This window comes from Ixodes scapularis, unplaced genomic scaffold (assembly GCF_016920785.2).
Source record: "Ixodes scapularis isolate PalLabHiFi unplaced genomic scaffold, ASM1692078v2 PGA_scaffold10__122_contigs__length_95168666, whole genome shotgun sequence".
Lineage (NCBI taxonomy): Eukaryota > Metazoa > Arthropoda > Arachnida > Ixodida > Ixodidae > Ixodes > Ixodes scapularis.
Genome location: NW_024609836.1, coordinates 58,984,720 through 59,002,726, shown reverse-complemented (window position 1 = coordinate 59,002,726; position 18,007 = coordinate 58,984,720). Strand labels below are relative to the sequence as shown.

The following is an 18,007-nucleotide window of genomic DNA, read 5'->3' as shown; positions in this document are numbered from 1 at the left end:
GAAGCTCTCGCCGTGACCTGGGCTGTTCTTCGGTTCGACCAGTATCTGCGTGGGCTTAGTTTTACCGTGGAATCAGATCACCTGCCTCTCGTCGCCCTGCTGGGGAAAAAGGAGCTGGAGTTGTTGCCACCGCGAATTCAGCGAATGCGCATAAAGCTGATGCGCTACCAATTCGACGTTCGGCACGTACCAGGGAGACTTCTTGCCACGGCGGACACGCTGTCACGTGCCCCTTGCGATGTCCGGTCTTCTTCTACAGTATTCTCCGTCGAAATTTTCGCTAGCGAGATATTTAAAGGTCTTCCACCTCCCCTCGCTAACAGGCTGGAAGAGGTTCGTCGTCGACAAGCTGAAGATGGAGAATGTTCTCTCATCGTCCGCTACTGCCAAGAGGGATGGCCAGACAAGAGGAAGCTGCCTCCCAACTTGGTGCCGTATTGGAAAGAGAGAGGAAGGTTGACAGTCTCGGAGGACCTTCTTCTGCTGGACTGCCGCCTCGTTATTCCTGCTGCTCTGCGTAGCAACGTCCTGGCCCTTCTGCACGACGGCCATCAAGGACTTCGCCGCTGTAAGGAGAGAGCCAGAGAAAGCGTCTGGTGGCCTAACTGCAACAGCCACATCGAACATTTGGTCACCAGCTGTGACAAGTGTGCGGAAACAAGGGTTGTACACTCGGAGCCCTTGATGTCAACGCCTACACCAGATCGGCCGTGGCAACGCCTAGCCATTGACTTGTTTCAGCTGAAAGGCCGTGATTATGTTCTCATGGTGGACTATTACTCTCGGTTTCCGGAAGTCGTCTCCTTGAGCTCTACGTCAGCCTCAGCGGTTATCGCGGCTATCAAGAGCTGCTTTTCCCGACATGGGATACCGGACGTTGTACGGACAGACAATGGTCCGCAGTTTGCTTCACAGGAATTCGCAAACTTTGCTCTGTCATACGGTTTCCAGCATGAGACCAGTAGCCCTCGGTACCCGCAGAGTAATGGCGCAGTAGAGCGCATGGTGCGCACGGTGAAGGATCTTTTGTACAAGTCCGAAGACCCATACCTAGCGCTTCTCACCTACCGGGACACTCCGGGCGTCGCGGGAGTCTCTCCTGCCATGTTGCTGATGGGTCGGCGGTTACAGACGCGTCTTCCTGCTCTGCCGCAGCGACTCGCACCAGTTCAACCAAGCCACGAGAGGTTCCGGGCTCAAGACTCCAGGAATAAGGTCAGGCAGGCGAGAGACTTCAATCGCCGGCACAACGCTCGCTCTCTTAATCCTCTCAAGCCAGGTGACAGCGTCTGGGTCACGGATGCCAGCTGTCAAGCACGCGTCCTGAGCCCTGCCCAACGACCACGGTCGTACGTCGTAGAGACTCCCAAGGGAATCCTACAGCGAAACCGCCGGCACCTGGTGCCCTTCTCGCCGACCGTTACTGCGAGGGAGTCTGTCGAGCTTCCTGCTGCCGAAGAGCCTCCAGGACAACCACCCGAAGAAGGTCAGCCTGGGGAGTTGCCCACTGCGGGCTGCTCTTCACCCTCTCTGGATCGTGCATCTTCCCCACAAGGTGTTACAAGATCACGCTATGGACGTGCCATCAAGCCACCAAGACGGTTGGACTTGTAAACATCGCTTTCTTTCGAACTGTGTAACTAGAGTGCAGTAACGAGCTCCGGGGGGAGATGTAGAGGAGACCAAGAGATGGCGCCAGGAGCGCATCGTGATCTAGATAAGCGTGTGCGCCGCGAGACGCGGGGTACTTTTCGCCACTTGATGCTAGGGTAATAAACGTTGTGGGTCTGCTTCGTCTACCCTCGTCTGCTTCGTCTGCCCGGCTGGCGCGTCGCGCCCAGAGCACACAAGCTCTGAACAGACACAAATGCTTAGAAATCATCACTGTCGTCAAAGTAAACAAACATGACGACACGGGCGTTTCTGCCGTCTTGAGAGCGCCGCCACGACATCGCCGCACGAGTAGGTGGATCTTCCCTTCTAGTTCGTGCTGGGTTATCATAGTGACACACAACGAGAATTCACAGTCAAGGATAGCGCTTTTACGCGGAACGATGAGATGAACGCCGTCTACGACGACGGTCACAACCGACGCCATGTTTGCGGATAGAAGCCGGCCCGCGACCGGCATGCAACGCGCGCGCGCGAACACTTCTCCTTGACCTGCGATTGGTCTGTCGTTGCAGTTGTTTGTTTCCAATGCAGCGGAAGGACGCACGCACGTGAACGATACGTGCGTGCGTCCCTCCGTCGCTGTGGCAACTGAAGCCTCTCTTTACGCTTCTCCCCGCTTCTTCGAGCTATCTCCTTGCCCCGCGAATGCTGCTTGCGGATCGCGCCGTCAGCGCCGTTATCTAGTGTCGCACAGGGAAGCGTGCTCGCTGCTCCCGTCGTCGGCGCGGTCGGCGGGCTGTGCCAGAAACTGCACTATAACCGGTATTTCCCTTCGCGCACCTGCATTTTAAGCGGTATGTAATTACATGGAGTTCTATGGAAGGCGAACCGGTGGTTTAAAAAAAACGCGTTATACCCGGTCCTGCACTATAAGCGGTTACGTTGTAAGTGGTCTATACTGTGTCAGCCAATTAAATAACAATTAAATGAATGAGTCAATCAATGAACATAACAATGAAGTATTGAATCAGTCAATCATTCAATGGATCATAATATCTCGGCCAATGATTGAACGAATGAGTCACCGAATCAACTGATCACAGTCCATTTATTAGTCAGCAAAAGGAGTGACTTGAAATAGGTCACCTGACTCCAGTCAATCAATCAGCCGTGCAACCTGCCCCCACCATACAGGATGTGATGGAGGAGCTGAAGAGCTACACGGGGGCCATCGACGCCCTGCACGCGCAAGCAGACGCTCTGGGCCCGGCGGACCGGGAGAGCCCCGCGGTACTGGAGCGACTGGCGTCCATCGACCACCGCTACAAGGACCTGCTCGACCTGGCCCGGCTGCGGAAGCAGCGCCTCCTCGACGCCCTCTCGCTGCACAAGCTGTTCAACGAGGCTGACGGGGTACACCAGTGGATCCAAGAGAAGGTGTGTGTGGGGCACGGGGCACGCACTTCCGCAGCCATTGCTTCTGGATTCTGAAAAATGTCGAAGCGTGTCAACTCTCCTCGTCGTGAACCCGCGGGAACTCGTTGGTGGCACGTTGTTAATCGTTCCATCGTCCATTTGCAGGACAAGATGCTGGAGAGCATGGTGCTGACGAGGGACGCGGAGGACACGGAGGTGATGCGGCACCGCTTCGAGGGCTTTGAGCAGGAGATGAACGGCAGCGCGTCGCGGGTGGCGGTGGTGAACCAGCTGGCCCGGCAGCTGCTGCACGTGGAGCACCCCAACTCGGAGCAGGTGCTTGAGAAGCAGAACGCCCTCAACCAGAGCTGGGCCGCCCTCAGGGACGCCGCCGAGAAGAAGCGGGAAAACATCTCCTCGGCCCATGGGGTGCAGACCTTCCACGTCGAGTGTAGGGAGACTATCGTAAGTAGGGGCCCCCGTCTTTGGGTCCGGACGCTCTTTTTTGACAACGGCGGACACTCTTGTCGCAACGCGGGATGCTCTGCTTGCGATATGGGACCTTTCCATCGTGACATGGGGCACTCAGTTTGCTAGGTGGGACACACTAGGGGTGACGGGGGACGCACTTGTTGTGACATGGGACATCGTCGTGACGTGTGACACTGCAGCTGTGATGGGGACACTCGTGACATGTGACATCCTTGTCTGACAGGGACGCAGTTGTGATAGAGTGCACTGTCGTGACATTGGACACACTAGTTGCGACATGGAACATCTGGAGGTAATGAGGGAGTCTAGTTGTGATGTGGGACGCTCCAGTTCTGACACAGGACACAGGACACTAGAGGGGACACAAGATGTTCATCATATGGGACACTCTTGTTGTGACGGGGGACACGGGACACTTTAGAGGTGATGCAGGACATTCTTGTCATGATAGGGTACACTCTTGTGACATGGGACACTTTTCGTGACACTGAACACTCGTGACATAAAATACTTTCTTTGTGACATGGTACACATTCTGGTTGTGTGACGAGACATTTTCTTGCGAATCGAGATACTCTTGTTATAACCTTTGTCATTTTCGCAACTTGCAAAGATAGACTAAAAGAAGACTTTTCCATAGAAAAGCCCGATTTGCCTAACTTTATAATGACTGTAAAGTGGCCGTTGCAAGGCTGCCCTTCGTACGATCTCCCCGTTTTATGCCCCAGCCAAAGCAGCAGTTCGTTGCCTGACGAAAGGACTGCAGACTCTCCGCATCTCTCGACTCTATAACGATGTTACTGTTGTTGTTGTGCAGACGTGGATTGAAGAGAAGACGAAGCTTCTTCAAGCGACGGAGGACCTGGGCGACGACCTCACGGGCATTATGACCCTTCAGAGGCGCCTCAGCGGCATGGAGCGCGACCTGGCTGCCATTCAGGCCAAGGTCCGCAGCTTCTCTCCTTTCTTTCCATTTTTGAAAGTGTCCGAAGGTGTCTCCGACCCTTGGCACAGGTTGACCTTGAAATGACACCACACCTCCGTCCGTCTCTCATCTTGTACGATAATCTAAACTAGCAGTTCTCAAATGGTGGTCTAGGGACCCTTTGGGGTCTCTGAAGGCCTTCTTGGGATCTCTGAAGCCTTAAACAATCAGTGGAGCCGAGCACTAAGATTTTTTTTTTTTCCTTTTGATGCTCGTTGTTTTGCAAAGCTAAATAGTTAAAACCATGCGCACTGAGTGAGTAGGGTTGATTATTCTCTATTTCAGGGCTGCAAAGTTTGTTTGTATGCATTTAGTTTCCTTCATTTACCATTTGGGTCTAGTAAACATTGGTGGTTGAGAACCACGGATCTACACTCTTAGACATGGAAAGATCTTCTTTGTGATTTTATTTTTTCATGTCTTGGTGTTTAGATTGTCATGTTTCCTAATCAGCTCGCCTGCACACTTTCACTTCTTGTAAAATCGCTCACAATTTTAAACTTTCTAATGGCCGAGTTAGACAAAACATTAGTTAAGGGAATGTTGTACAAGCATCGGAAGACGGCAATTTCCTCTAACCTCAAAGTTGGATACCTTGAAACACCGATTAACTTGATAGTATTTCGGACCTCGAGTCTACGTAGGCACAGGTATTTCTTATTTCAAACATTTGTCCAGTACAACTTCAAGCTCATGGCACGTTGCAATTTCATTTGGTCGTAGATAGAATAACTAAGGTCGTTAAAAAAATGCGCTGAGGGCCCTTTTGCTTTTGATGGGGTGCTTGAAGCCACTGTATGTTTGCTGAATGAGCCAAAAGGATGCAAAGCTTTGCCTGGACAGAAAAAAAAGTTATGTCTGCGAGCAGTTTTTATCGTCTTCGATTATTGAATGTCGCAACGTTAGTATGTCTGGTTAAGAGTGGCCCGGCACTAATGGAACGCTGTGCTCGTGTTGCAGTTGGATGCCTTGGACAAGGAGGCGGAAAGAATCAAGCAGGAACATCCAGAGGTAGGTTGGGACGTTCCGAGGGGCAGCAAAACTTTGTTGTTTGCCGGTTTTCATGATTGCTGACATTGACGAGTTTGCATCGCTCATCTTGGTTACTTGCAGGAGGCAGACGCCATTCAAGAGCGGATCTTGCAGATCAAGACGGTCTGGGAACAGCTGACCCAACTGGTACGCCGTCTCCGGCCATTCTTTTGTCTCGGGGTGTCTAGAATCGTCCATCAGTTTCGTACGACGCGTCGACATTCCTGCATTTCGACATGCCTTGCCCGCACCTGGATTGGCTGCAGACGTGATGTCTCTTTCCGTCTGCGTAAAGTGATTCGCGGTTACCTTTTTGTTCTTTCTAGCGCTTTTACTATGCAGGTAACAAAGTCATAAAGACTTTCATAATATTTTAATGTCTTGCACCGTATGCACTGTCACAAGTGCAGTTAGCATTTGTATGCGAGGATGTCATTTTGTTTGCGACGGTGGGCGTCTTAACGATTGCGACGGTTCCTAGGAACCCCGAGGTTAATCAGAATAGCCTCCTGGCTTCCCCAAATTATCTCAACCGTTTCTGCCCCCAAGTAAAGCGTTCTTCCAGTTTGAGCACTGTTTTTGGCAGATCTAAGTCACTCTTGGGTGCATAACCAAGTGCCAAATATTCCCTAGTGCAGTATATGTCCATAATTTTTGCAAGATCTGTAGGTTTCTTCGCGACCTCGTTCAGTGCCTCTAAACTCTGAAGAGTTTCTCGGCTGCCATCAAAAGCGGTTAGAGATTCCTCGAGTTTGAAATGTCCGAGAACTAGGGGTGTGCGAATACCGAATAGTAGTTTTCGAATCGAATACCGAATCGTATCAAGAAAAAAAAGCCGAATATTGAATCGAATATTGAATAGTGATTTTATTTGTAGGAATTTTTCAAAGTGTGCTGCGAATGAGATTATTATATGTCCAGAGTATGCGCCTGTTGCAGAATATGCATCTTGTACAGAACAAAAGCTGAAATGTAAAAAAATTCTGGTGAAAAAAAAAAATAAAATCAGTTGTTGGATATTGGGCACTAAAGATCCAATTTTATGGCACAAATATAATTTATCTACCCTAAACGTCACAAAAAAAAAAAGAAACCACCAAGGTTACATTCACGCATGCCTTTTTTTTCTTGTTAAAAACACAACCTAACACCGCGACTTTTTTTTTTCTTTTTGTAAATATTTGTATATCTCGGAAAAGGGGCATTTTGCGATATTTGGTTTCCATTTTAAGGAAGAAAAAGGGCACCTGGAATTTTATCTCACATAAATAAACAGATAGGTGTTAAATTTGAGTAAACAAGCTTAAACAATATAATCTAAAGTAAGAAAGAAAAAAACGTGGTTAGGTAGCGCAAGACACCGTCAAACTGCTGCTATGCGTCCATTTTTCCGTCTATCTATTCTGTTTTAGAGAGGCTTGATTTAAAAGAGGAACCAAGCGAAACCGAAACCACTGAAACCATGGACGCCACGGAGACGGCTTCAGCGCAGATTGGTCGCGTACGCATTTGTTGTGTTGTCGCGTGGGAAAAGGCGAGCAAACGTGAAGGGCGACGACGCCTGCCGTCCCTGCCCTGCCTGCCCGATCCCGATCGACGCTTTCGTCTTTTCGTCACCTTCTCGCAGTTCGCAATTCAAACGCGGCTATCGAACGGTTGGAAACCCTCTCAAATCTAGGCACACTATTTTTCCCCTCCGTTTCGTTCCGAATCAGAATTTGCGGCTTGCGGTCCCAAAGGAACGACGACGATAACAACGATAACTCGGCTGGTTTCGTGGCTAACGTGATTATCTTTCTGTGATCGTGCAGTTGCCGATTTCTGTGAGTGCGGCAAGTGTGTTTTACATCGGTGCTTCAATTTGAAACGAGGGGCTTTACTCGTGAAAAGAATTAGGCATTGCGCGGGATTCCGGCCTTCCAACAATTTCTCTCTGGAAGCGGCACAAACGGGATGTTTCGGTTGTGATTCAAGGGTAGATTGTGTCACGATCGTGAGTAAATCTGCGTGGCGTTCATTAGTTTTCTTTTTTTTTCTAATTTGTGCGTTAGATTTTTGTGGAATGGTAGGACCAAGAGCTGTTTTTCGCATGGTCTGTGCAACATCACGGCGCTTATATCGGGAGAAAAAACGGCTTTTTTTGTCAGCTACTCGCCGACCGCGCGTCTTTGGCCGAATATATCGAATATTCGAGTGACCGAATACTAGGAATTCGATTCGCGAATCGAATCGTTCGGGAACTTTCTATTCGATTCGAATTCGTATATTCGAGTATTCGCACACCCCTACCGAGAACCCCCGGGCTACCCGTATGTTCCTAAGGAAAATAAACGTGCAGGCAAAATTGAGTAATTCCGGTAATCAGTTCCGTTGTGCCGTGTACTATTTTGGGGCCTCTTTGTCTTCGCTTCAGAGTAAGGCAGCGTTACTGTGTCATCTCGGTTACAGTCGTGCCCATAGACGAGCAGTACCCCTCTTTCCCCCCCCACGGCTTGCCTTCCGTCGTTCGACGCACCACCATTTTGGGGACCACCAATACGGTATGTTTTGAAGCGCAGCATCTAGACGGCGCTTCGCCGTAATCTACGAAATACACACTTTCTAAACGGAAATCTAGACGGCGCTGCAAACGACGGGAGGCGGACCGAAAGGGAAGAGGAACTCCCCTTTTCCGCGGGGGTTTCGCAACCGAGCTAATCTAGTGACGGAGAAAGGAGCGTTATCTACGAAAGTTGGGTTGCATTCCTGGAGCCTCACTCTGGCGTCGTTTGCCCATGTGCAGCTGAAGGAGCGGGATGCGAAGCTGGAGGAGGCAGGGGACCTGCATCGCTTCCTGCGGGACCTGGACCACTTCCAGGCGTGGCTGACCAAGACCCAGACGGAGATTGCATCCGAGGACGAGCCCACCTCCCTGCAGGAGGCCGAGAGGCTGCTTGAGCAGCACCGCCTCATTCGGCAGGAGGTGCGACCGCGGACTCACTCGCGCATTTTTGTTTTTAAGAGGAAACGAGAGGCTTCAAATAAGAAAAAAAAGTGACAAAATTGTTGATTTTGTTTTTTAAAACATTATACTTTTGAAATTTTGACAACCTAGAGTATCCGCCACGAAATATGATTGCTTAATTCGATCTAGCTATTCTAAAAACAGCACGTTTCAATTCTCAACAGCTAAAGTGTAAAAAAAGCTTAAAAAATGACTTCTTAATTTTTTTTTTGTTGTTTTACAGGGACTTTTACAATGCTTTCATGAATGGATTTCAAGAAACTTATCTTTTTCTTTTTTTTCTGTATCTGAACTGCATCCTAAAGCTTTACTTTTGTCCCTATAATCAGTAGATAAATAGTAATTAGCGGTTAAGGTTACTATTGTGCCATTAATTTCCTTTTCACAGTTTTGACTGGTTTATAACCATATGCAGTTAGAAGAAAGGCCATTTTAGAGAGAAATCACCCTACCAAACCATGAGAATGACCTAACGAGGATTATATATTTTGTCTCGTTTGAGAAAAGATACAGTAAACTTTCGTTAGTTCGACCTCGGTTAATTCGACTTTGTGTTTAATTCGATCATGTTCAAAAGTCCCGGCGAGTGCCTTTACATTTTTATAAGAGAAAAAGTTTGGTAGTTCGAATTCGGGAAGACTCCGCTTCGGATAATTCGTCCCGAGCGAATGCGTGCGGGCTCACTTTGCACGGCACCTTGGCAGAAAAAGCACCAACGTACAGCGAAACACGGGCCCTTCACTGCAAAGCCGAACGTGCGAAAATATGCGCCTGCTCCTCTACGCTGTTGAGATCAACTGTAGCAAATGACACGAGCGAGCGCAACCAATCTGGCGTGGACTAGAGCGGAGAACATAGCACGTGGTCGGGCGCGGAGACAGCGCGCGCTATCAAAGCTCCTTCTGTAGCATCGTGTGTGGTCCATCTTGCGTGCCGGAAAGCGCGGGTTCTTTTTAATTTTTTTCTTCTGTTTCTTTTTTTTTTTGTTTTTTTTTTGTCGCCAATAGTTTGGCTGCTTGGCGCCAAAGTCGGCTCATAGAGCTTTCTCTGCGCGCGCTCTTGGAGCGCTTTTCTGTAGCATCATACATGATCCATCTTGCGTGCCGGAAAGCACAAATTTTTTTTTTGTTGTTATTTTTCTTTGTCGCTGACGGTTTGGCTGCCCGGCGCCAAAGTCGGCTCAAAAAACTTTCTTTTTTTTTTCTTTTTTTTAGGGCACAATTTTTTGGGGCTTAGTTATGCTGCTCTTTGGAGCATGCCTTTGGACACGCGTTTTAACTTTTAAGCGCAGATGGCAGCAGACCATCCGTGAGTACTTCGAACAGTAAAAGAAAGTGTAATTTTAACCGTTTTTCTGCCCTTTTTTTAAATTCAATCATTTAAATAATTCAACCAAATTTCAAGGTCCCGTCGAGGTTAAAATAACAAAAGTTTACTGTATTTCAGATCTTGTTGCAGATTCAAAACCAGCTTAAAGAGATACATCATGTGCAGTACGTAGCATACCGAGCATCCGCCCATTCCACATTAAGCGGCCCGCCCCTCAATTTTGTGTTGAAAAAAATTTACGAGGGACATATCTTTACATATTGTTGACCTAAGGGGCGCCCATCCCCCACGATTATCCCCAAATTTTGAGTGGGCGCTTGCTCGGATTTCATGGTATAGATATATCTTACACCGTTGCCTTGGCATAGCATCGGCGTATCATATTATCTTATGCATAGCGTTGGCAGGCGACACCGGCATGGGTGTGCCATCTGTAGTCGGGACGGCATACAACGTACCTCGCTCGTTCTCGACAACGACCAGGTGGACAACTACACGGACGACTACGCCAAGATGATGGAGTACGGGGAGCGGATCACGGCGGACGCAGCAGACGAGGACCCCCAGTACATGTTCCTGCGAGAGCGCCTTCGGGCCCTGCGGGACGGCTGGGCGGAGCTGACCCAGATGTGGGAGAACCGGCAGGCCCTGCTGTCCCAGTCCCTCAACCTGCAGCTGTTCCAGCGCGACGCCAAGCAGGCCGAGGTGCTGCTCAGCCGCCAGGAGCACCACCTGTCCAAGGACGAGACACCCGTGAGTGGACCCCCCCCCCCCCCCCCCCCCCCCCCCACTGTCTTTGGAACCTTTTCTTTTTGATCTGGAACCTTTACTCGTGAGCGTCTCACGTCTGGGGAACCTTTTACTTTTTCATCTGGAACCTTTACTTGGAGAACTGGAATCTTTCCTCGTAGAACTGGAACCTTTCCTCGTAAGACTAAAACCCTTGCTGTTTGGTCTGGAACGTTTTCTTTTTGATTTGGAACCTTTACTCATAAAACTTGAATACTTATTTTTTTTTTTAGTGTCCTGGAACCCTTTTTTATAAAACTAGAACCTTCTTTATTTGGTCTGAAATGTTTTCTCTTTGGACTAAAATTTCGTCATAGAACTGGATTTCAGTTTCCTTAGAACCGAAATCTCGTGAATATCCCAAGAACATTTTCTCACGGAACTGAAAGCTTTACTTGTAGAACTGGAATATTTTCTCTTTTAAAATACTTTTCTTGTGGGCATCCTGCGTCCTCACTCGATCAGTTCGCATCGGGTTGTGCATTAAGCCTTAGAGGTCTTGAGATTCACAGAGCAGAACCTCTTATTCGATCGTCTTGGATCGTTTAGTCTTGCCTCATATCGTTTTGGCTCGTCCAGTGGTCATTGGTTCTTTTACGAGGCTTTTTAAACAGGAACCTTTTCTCGTGAGCTTTCCGTGACCTCGTCGGAACAATTTGCACGAGAGCCGCTCATAGGCTACGCTTCTTGGCCCCAATCTTTAGAGTCTGCTGTGTTTGAGCGCTTATGATACAGTGGAACCTTGTTGATACATTCCCGGTTTTTGCGTTTTCCTGGCTTTTACGTTCAGGAGCGCCGGTCCCATTGCTCCCGTAGGAACACACACATTAATTTCTTGCTCAGTGCATTTGCTTTCCCGGTTCTTATGTCCAAAAAGCCGCCAACACAGCACTGACGGCGCTGGCCGATTCACTAGATGAACCGATCTGCGGACGGATTGATCACCTGATGACAATTCAGGTGATCAGCGCATTCGCACGGAGGGGGAGACGAGGGACAGCAAGGATCAACCAAATCGCTTTGCGACAACACAGCGCCGCAAGATGCCGACATCGTATTGTGGCACCGTCGTGTGAGAGCTAATGTGATATGTCGGTACGGTCCAAGGCCGTCGCATTAAGATGAAAAAGAATTGTGCGTTGCTGTCACGCGCCGAGCAGAACTGAACACCGTGAAAGGCTTAGCGCGAAACGCCGCTATATTTACTAACCCGAGGCGTGACAGAAGTGCGGTCTTGCTCAAGGAAGCTCGGAGTAGAAGCAACGGGGTTCTGGGCTCGCGAAGGGGCATTGGCCCGTCTCTTCGTTCTTGCACACTTGCGCACAACACTTCGATACACTACAGGTGCAAAAAGGTCTTGTCTGATGAGAGGCTGGACTGATGTGCAGGACAGAGCATGACTTGCTAGACAAGTTTTGACAGAAGCTTCTTGACGCGGACCCGGTAGAGTACCGGAACCGGCGCGCCAGCCGGGAACAGTTCCTGTAACTTTTTTTTTGCGCATGGAACCAAGAGTCGCAGGACAAGATGAACCTGTGAACGGACGAAGCAGACGAAATGAAACAATGCACTATCTTGGGTTTGCTTGTCAGAAAGGTGTTGTTGCCAGACAAAACACTTTTCAGGTCAACCCCTGCCAAAACCCGCAAGCAAAAAGTGCGGACCGAAAAGGCTGAGTGCCTTTTCACTCGCGGACTTTTACTTAAAACACGTCTAAGTCTGGACGAGCGATATGAGGATGGCGCATTGTTGTGTCTTGTTTTGTTTTGTTTGCTTCTTCTGGTACTTTTCAGAGTCTGTGTAAAGAAGCTTCTGTCAAAACTCGTGTAGCAGGCCGCAATCTTTCCTGCATGTTTGCCACAGCATTTTCTTGAGTGAGACCTTTTTTGCTGCTTTAATGCACTGAAGTGTTGCTCACGATTAGAACTGGCGAGGATGTCGTCAGACGCCCCTCCGCAAGCCCGGGGCTCCGTCGCCCACCCGCGTTTCACTTGCCCGAAGTGCCAGGTGAAAATTACTAGCTTTTTTTTAACGTAATCCAAGTTCGCACCAACGAACGTTTACAAACATTTTCTGGGCGTATTTGAGATCATGCCCACAAACTTTTACAGTACTTTAAAGGAGCCCTGCAAGGACTTTTTTTTTACTGTTTCTTAGTTTTCCTCGAACCTGAGCGCAGTGAACGAAGTAACTTAATGAAACTTTTCTTTCCGAATTTCGCTTTATTTTAAAAGTTATAGGCAAATTAAAATTACAAAAACAAGCAAAAAATAATCTCCTTCATGATGTCTTTGGCTTAAGTGGCCGTGAATTAGGGGAGGGGTAGTGAGCTCAGCGAGCGGTCACGGCTGCCTCACTCCGTGTCCACGGCTCGAGAGGGCGCCACTAAAGCATGTTCTGGACAGGAAGTGGGCAGCCAGGGCGGCTCGCATTGCATTTGCTGCGCGATTAAACACTAATTCGGCATGACACTTCATTGGCCACAAACGACAGCAAGCATAGGGTAAAGATCAGTTCAGAACGGGAGCCACTTCGCGCTGCCATACTGCCAAACGGCCAACAGCAAGCCAAACCTGCGCCGAATGCCTTCGGAACGCTCGGAATCGGTTGGATCCTCGAGTCCATAAACGACCACAGCGCCGCCGTGAACATCCGGAACCTTTCTACGCTCGCTGCTGTCTAATCCCACTACCCCTTTCTAGTATGCGCCGCCTTTTTTACCGCTTAATGGCGGGTATGTCAACGGGTCATTTCTGGTTTCTGGACTTTATAAACTGCATTTGTTTCTTTTCTGATCTAAAATACTGAACAAAAACTACTTTCATAAATAATTGAAATGGTTCGCGCCACTTATATTTTGTATTTTGACTAAAAAGAAGCTTTTAGCGACTCTGACCAGTAGTAAGCCCTGGACCAAAGACCTCACATTTCGCACGCTTTCGGCACCGTGGGTCGCCCTCGTAGGTGGAGGAGGTTTCCACGTCTTCCGGTTAAAATATGACGCACTGATATTTAGTTACTCTCTCCGTGCCCGCTGGTTTGTCCGAACCCCAAGAGACGTGGAAACCGCAAAAAAGGTAGACGCTTAAATAGGATTGCAGGGCCCCTTCAATTTCAGTTTGCACCAACGAATGTTTACAAACTTTTTCTGGGCCACTTTTAATTCACACCTACGTATTACTATTGCGTAAAATAAATTGTTTCATGACAGTTGCTATATTTCACATCTCTAGCATCCCCAATGATGCACTCGTTTCTTACATTTTCCTAAATTGTATATTTTTATTTTCCCAGCCCCCTGAAAAACGTATCAACGAGGATTTACCGTACTTAGCTGTATGAGGGCTGTGTGATGTAATTCGAGCTACGATGTTGTCCTATACTTTTAATTGGCTACAATTCCAATGGCTTAACACACTGCTTGTCTGTCAAGTCTGGTTAGCTGGTTGTAGCAGTCGAGCTTACAGGGTCCCCTCTCTTTGGCGCAGACGAGTCTGGAGCAGGTGGAGGACCTCATGAAGCGCCACGAGGCCTTCCTGACAACGATGGAGGCCAACGACGAGAAGATCAATGCCGTGGTGCAGTACGCCCAGAGGCTCTGCAACGAGGGCCACTTCGCCTCCGACAAGATCCGCAAGAAGGCCGACAGCATCCTTGAGAGGTGTGTGCACCCTCTGTCTGATTGTTCTCCCGTTCAAAGAATTTTTGTTTCATCCATTGCATGGGTTTTTAGTTTGAAGTGAATAGTGGTTTTGGCCGAAGATTTTTGAATCAACTTAGTACTTTCTTCAAGCTTTTCATTACTGCATCTTGCCTAAACGAAAACCAAGCTGAACTCATGTGGATTGCTCCCAAGCTTCCACTGGTCCATTTCTAGGTTGCTTAAGTTAATTTTAATGAAACTGTATTTGTGAACTGCGGCTATAAAGAAGCAACGACCGCAGAAGCGAGCTCCGCAAATGTTGCTTCTCCGCAGTGCATTGGTGCATAGTATGAGGTGCGCTCAATGGGGCCAACCCGCTGCGAGGAACACTTGGAAAAATATAAATCTTGCGGTTCATCTCGAAGCGAATGTTGGGAAGCTACTATTCGAAAATTCAAATATTTGCACAATTCTACCATTTTGTGATGATGGGGGGGGGGTCACACAAAAAAAAGTTGGACGTCAATTAAGAAGGATTGCGGAGGATACGCACAGTAATGGTATAAGTTAGCTCGTACGATTTCTTATATTTGGATTCCCAGAGGTGCCGATTAGACTGCTTTATTTTGCTCATGTAATATTCGAGAGATGCATTCTCACAAAGTTTGACAGAAATGTTAGTGTTTGCTCTTACAAGTGAAGTGGATAGCAGACTTATTTAGAAGTTCCGCTTTTGAACTTGCCTTGTCTGCAGTATTTATCAAAACATGCAGTTATGTGCAGAGATCAGTGTTTTTCAGGAAAATAAGTGTGGCTCTGTCTGGGGAAACTGTGATAGTGAATGTAACTGGACGATGCACGTACAAAGTCCTTGTATATTGAAGATTTGTAGGAGTTATCTTTTCATCTTTTTCTTAGCTGCCAAAACAATTTTCTTTAAGCTTTTTTGTTTTTTCTTGTGATGTCAAGAATGACTACATTGCAACTTTTTAGAAACAAATAGAAAGTTTGGCACAAAAACGATGGTAGGTCTTTTTGCGGTGACTTGGTCTTTGCAGATTCTGCGAATGGACTTGTCTTAACAATGAATCTTTCATTTAGAACACTGTAAAATTTTGTTCCCTAGAGGGATATGAGAAAGCAGCACTTTGGAAACTTTGTGCGAAATGTCAAGCGTACGAGTAAACATTTGTCTCAGTGTTCTCGGTCATTAACGATACCATGGTAAAAGGTAGCCGTGACAACCATACGGGAACAGCAGACCTCGGAGCTGGAGCCTGAACAATCTTATTTTATTATTTGCAGACGAGATGCCAACCGCAACCAGGCTAACGACCAGATGGCCAAGCTGGCTGACCAACACGCACTGCATCAGTTCCTGCAGGACTGCGACCAGGTGGGTCCCTCAGCCATTTGTTGTCAGGACCGAGTCTCCCCCGGACACAACAGAAGAACTGAGTAAACGACCATGGGGTGCTTTGGAATCGCCAATCGGCTACAGACCAAGATTGATATATCGATGACCTGTACTGCAAGTTAAGTATTTTAGAGCGCGGCTCTTAGGCACCCGTTTCCGGCTTGAGCGGCGTCGGCGTAGCCATGAGGTCACGTGACACCCCCCCCTTGAGAACACGTGACCCTGAGTGCCCTGCCCTCCTCCTCCTCAAGAGCTGCGCTCTGATTTGGCGTTACAGGGAGTTGTAAACGGCTTTCACTTTTTTTTACCAACAGTTGGCGAACTCCCCCCTGGACAATGGACAATGTATGTTGATGAACCATACTGCTAGTCAAGGTGTTTTTATGATTGTCCGCCCGGAGTTTAACCAACGGTTGGCAGACTTATTCCCGTGGACACAACAGAGAAGCGAACTATGTGATACTTTGGTTGTGCTGGTAGGCCGAAGACGTAAGCACGGCACTGCCGACAGAGGTGTTTTGTGAGTGTTTGCCGACATGGTTGGCCAATTGTAGATTTAATGGGACACACGTTTGGTACTTGGACCAGGTTTGGTTTCTTGCAGTTTGTTGCGCAACTCCTAGCGAAGGTGCGCTTTAATTTTTATAATACAAAGTAACGTTTTGCCAAGTAATGCCTGCAAACTTGCACACTACTGCTCCATTCACTTTTTAATATTTGCTCGTAGCCGTTGAAAGATTGCAGCCGAAGGAACAGACGTTGCTGTTTTCTGCGTAAACATTTTTTTTCTTTCCGTTTCGTAACGACCTGCTGCATGTCGCAAAAGACTCGAGGTTCCAACGAAGTTGTCTCGCTCCTTTCGAGACGGTCGTCCATCACAATCTGAGAGCAGAGCATTAGAATGGCTTCAGAACGTACCAATCGGATCGCCCTATACTTACAATCCACCACATCGCATCACAAAGTTCGTCGTCCCAATTTGCATTTGTCATGCACCGTAGCACGAGTTGCAAGAATCTGCGACGTTTAATTTCCCACTCATCCGGTTGTTCCTCGGAAAGTTTGACGCACTCCGAACAAAGCGGTGTTCCGCTCGGGCTATTCCGTTCCGCTCGTGTCGTGAATGCGGGGAGGCGTGACAGAGGGCATCGTCTCTTCACAGCCCGCCGACTTTGCTCGGCGCTCCGTGTCAGACTGTCGCTTTTATTTTAAAGCGATGACTTCATGCGGGAGCCCTACACAAATCTTTCTCACTTGTGTTGTTACGACTGGATGTGAGGTGACATCCATGTGACATCTAGTGCCACATGACATTATAGTGTCTCATGTCACAACGTCCCACGACGTCATAGTTTCACGTGATGTCATGTGACGTCGCACGTGACGTCAGAATTTTCCTACTGAATTTAGTGGGGAAACATACCACCCGAATTGTGATAGAGAATGCTGCTCATTAAAAACTCTGTCAAGCACCATTACACCTCCGTTGCATTGGACGGAATGTCCGGGCCGAGCGACTCACCCTACTGCCTGTTCTGCCTGCAGCTGAACGAGTGGGTGCAGGAGAAGAGCATCATTGCCCAGGACGAGACGTACCGCAGTGCCAAGACGGTGCACTCCAAGTGGACCAGGCACCAGGCCTTTGAGGCCGAGGTGCAGTCCAACAAGGACCGCCTCTACCAGGTCCAGCAGGTGAGATATATTTCTCTTTCCTAAATAACTAAATGGAACAGCGCGGAACATAGGACAGAAAGAACAGCACAACACGAGCGCTGCTTGATGGGCTAGTTGGTTCATGACTAAATGGAACAGCGCGGAACATAGGACAGCGCTCGTGTTGTCCTGTTCTTTCTGTCCTATGTTCCGCGCTGTTCCATTTAGTCATGAACCAACTAGCCCATCAAAGCACACTGCTCAAGTTGATTTCTCTTTCCTATCCCGGCTTGTTTTCCTTGTTTTCTTTTTTGCTTGTTTCTCTTTCTATGTTTCTGTTTCTCCTTTGCCAAGTGCTTTCTAACTTCTTTTGTGGCTTCATTTTGTTTTAGTTACTTTTTTTTTTGTTACGTCTTCATTTTTGGATTGACTTTTACCTCCATTGTTTCTCTCAATCTTCATTTTAAATTTATTAGCACTGTTTTCAGTCACAACTTGTGCTCTCCAACACTTTTTGATGCTTGCTTCTGCTCTCCATATCGACCCTTCACTCTCATCTATTCGTTCTTTGGCTTTCTCTCTCTTTCCTTTCTTTTCCACTGTGATTCTTTCTTATTACTCTCCTTGCTCTAT

The 18,007-nt window shown here is 48.1% G+C and overlaps 1 protein-coding gene across 7 annotated transcripts in view; it reads left to right on the top strand.

Moving 5' to 3' along the window:
* The window catches only part of LOC8036186 (spectrin beta chain), a 120,349-nt gene that overhangs the window by 59,619 nt on the left and 42,723 nt on the right, over positions 1–18,007 (top strand). For all 7 annotated transcript variants that reach the window (XM_029975337.4, XM_029975335.4, XM_029975336.4 and 4 more), the window contains exons 14-23: positions 2,809–3,051; positions 3,196–3,495; positions 4,340–4,468; positions 5,468–5,518; positions 5,621–5,686; positions 8,322–8,501; positions 10,356–10,625; positions 14,150–14,322; positions 15,610–15,700; positions 17,267–17,413. In XM_029975337.4, coding sequence (XP_029831197.1) covers positions 2,809–3,051; positions 3,196–3,495; positions 4,340–4,468; positions 5,468–5,518; positions 5,621–5,686; positions 8,322–8,501; positions 10,356–10,625; positions 14,150–14,322; positions 15,610–15,700; positions 17,267–17,413 — 1,650 coding nt within the window. The remainder of the gene's footprint in view (positions 1–2,808; positions 3,052–3,195; positions 3,496–4,339; positions 4,469–5,467; positions 5,519–5,620; positions 5,687–8,321; positions 8,502–10,355; positions 10,626–14,149; positions 14,323–15,609; positions 15,701–17,266; positions 17,414–18,007) is intronic.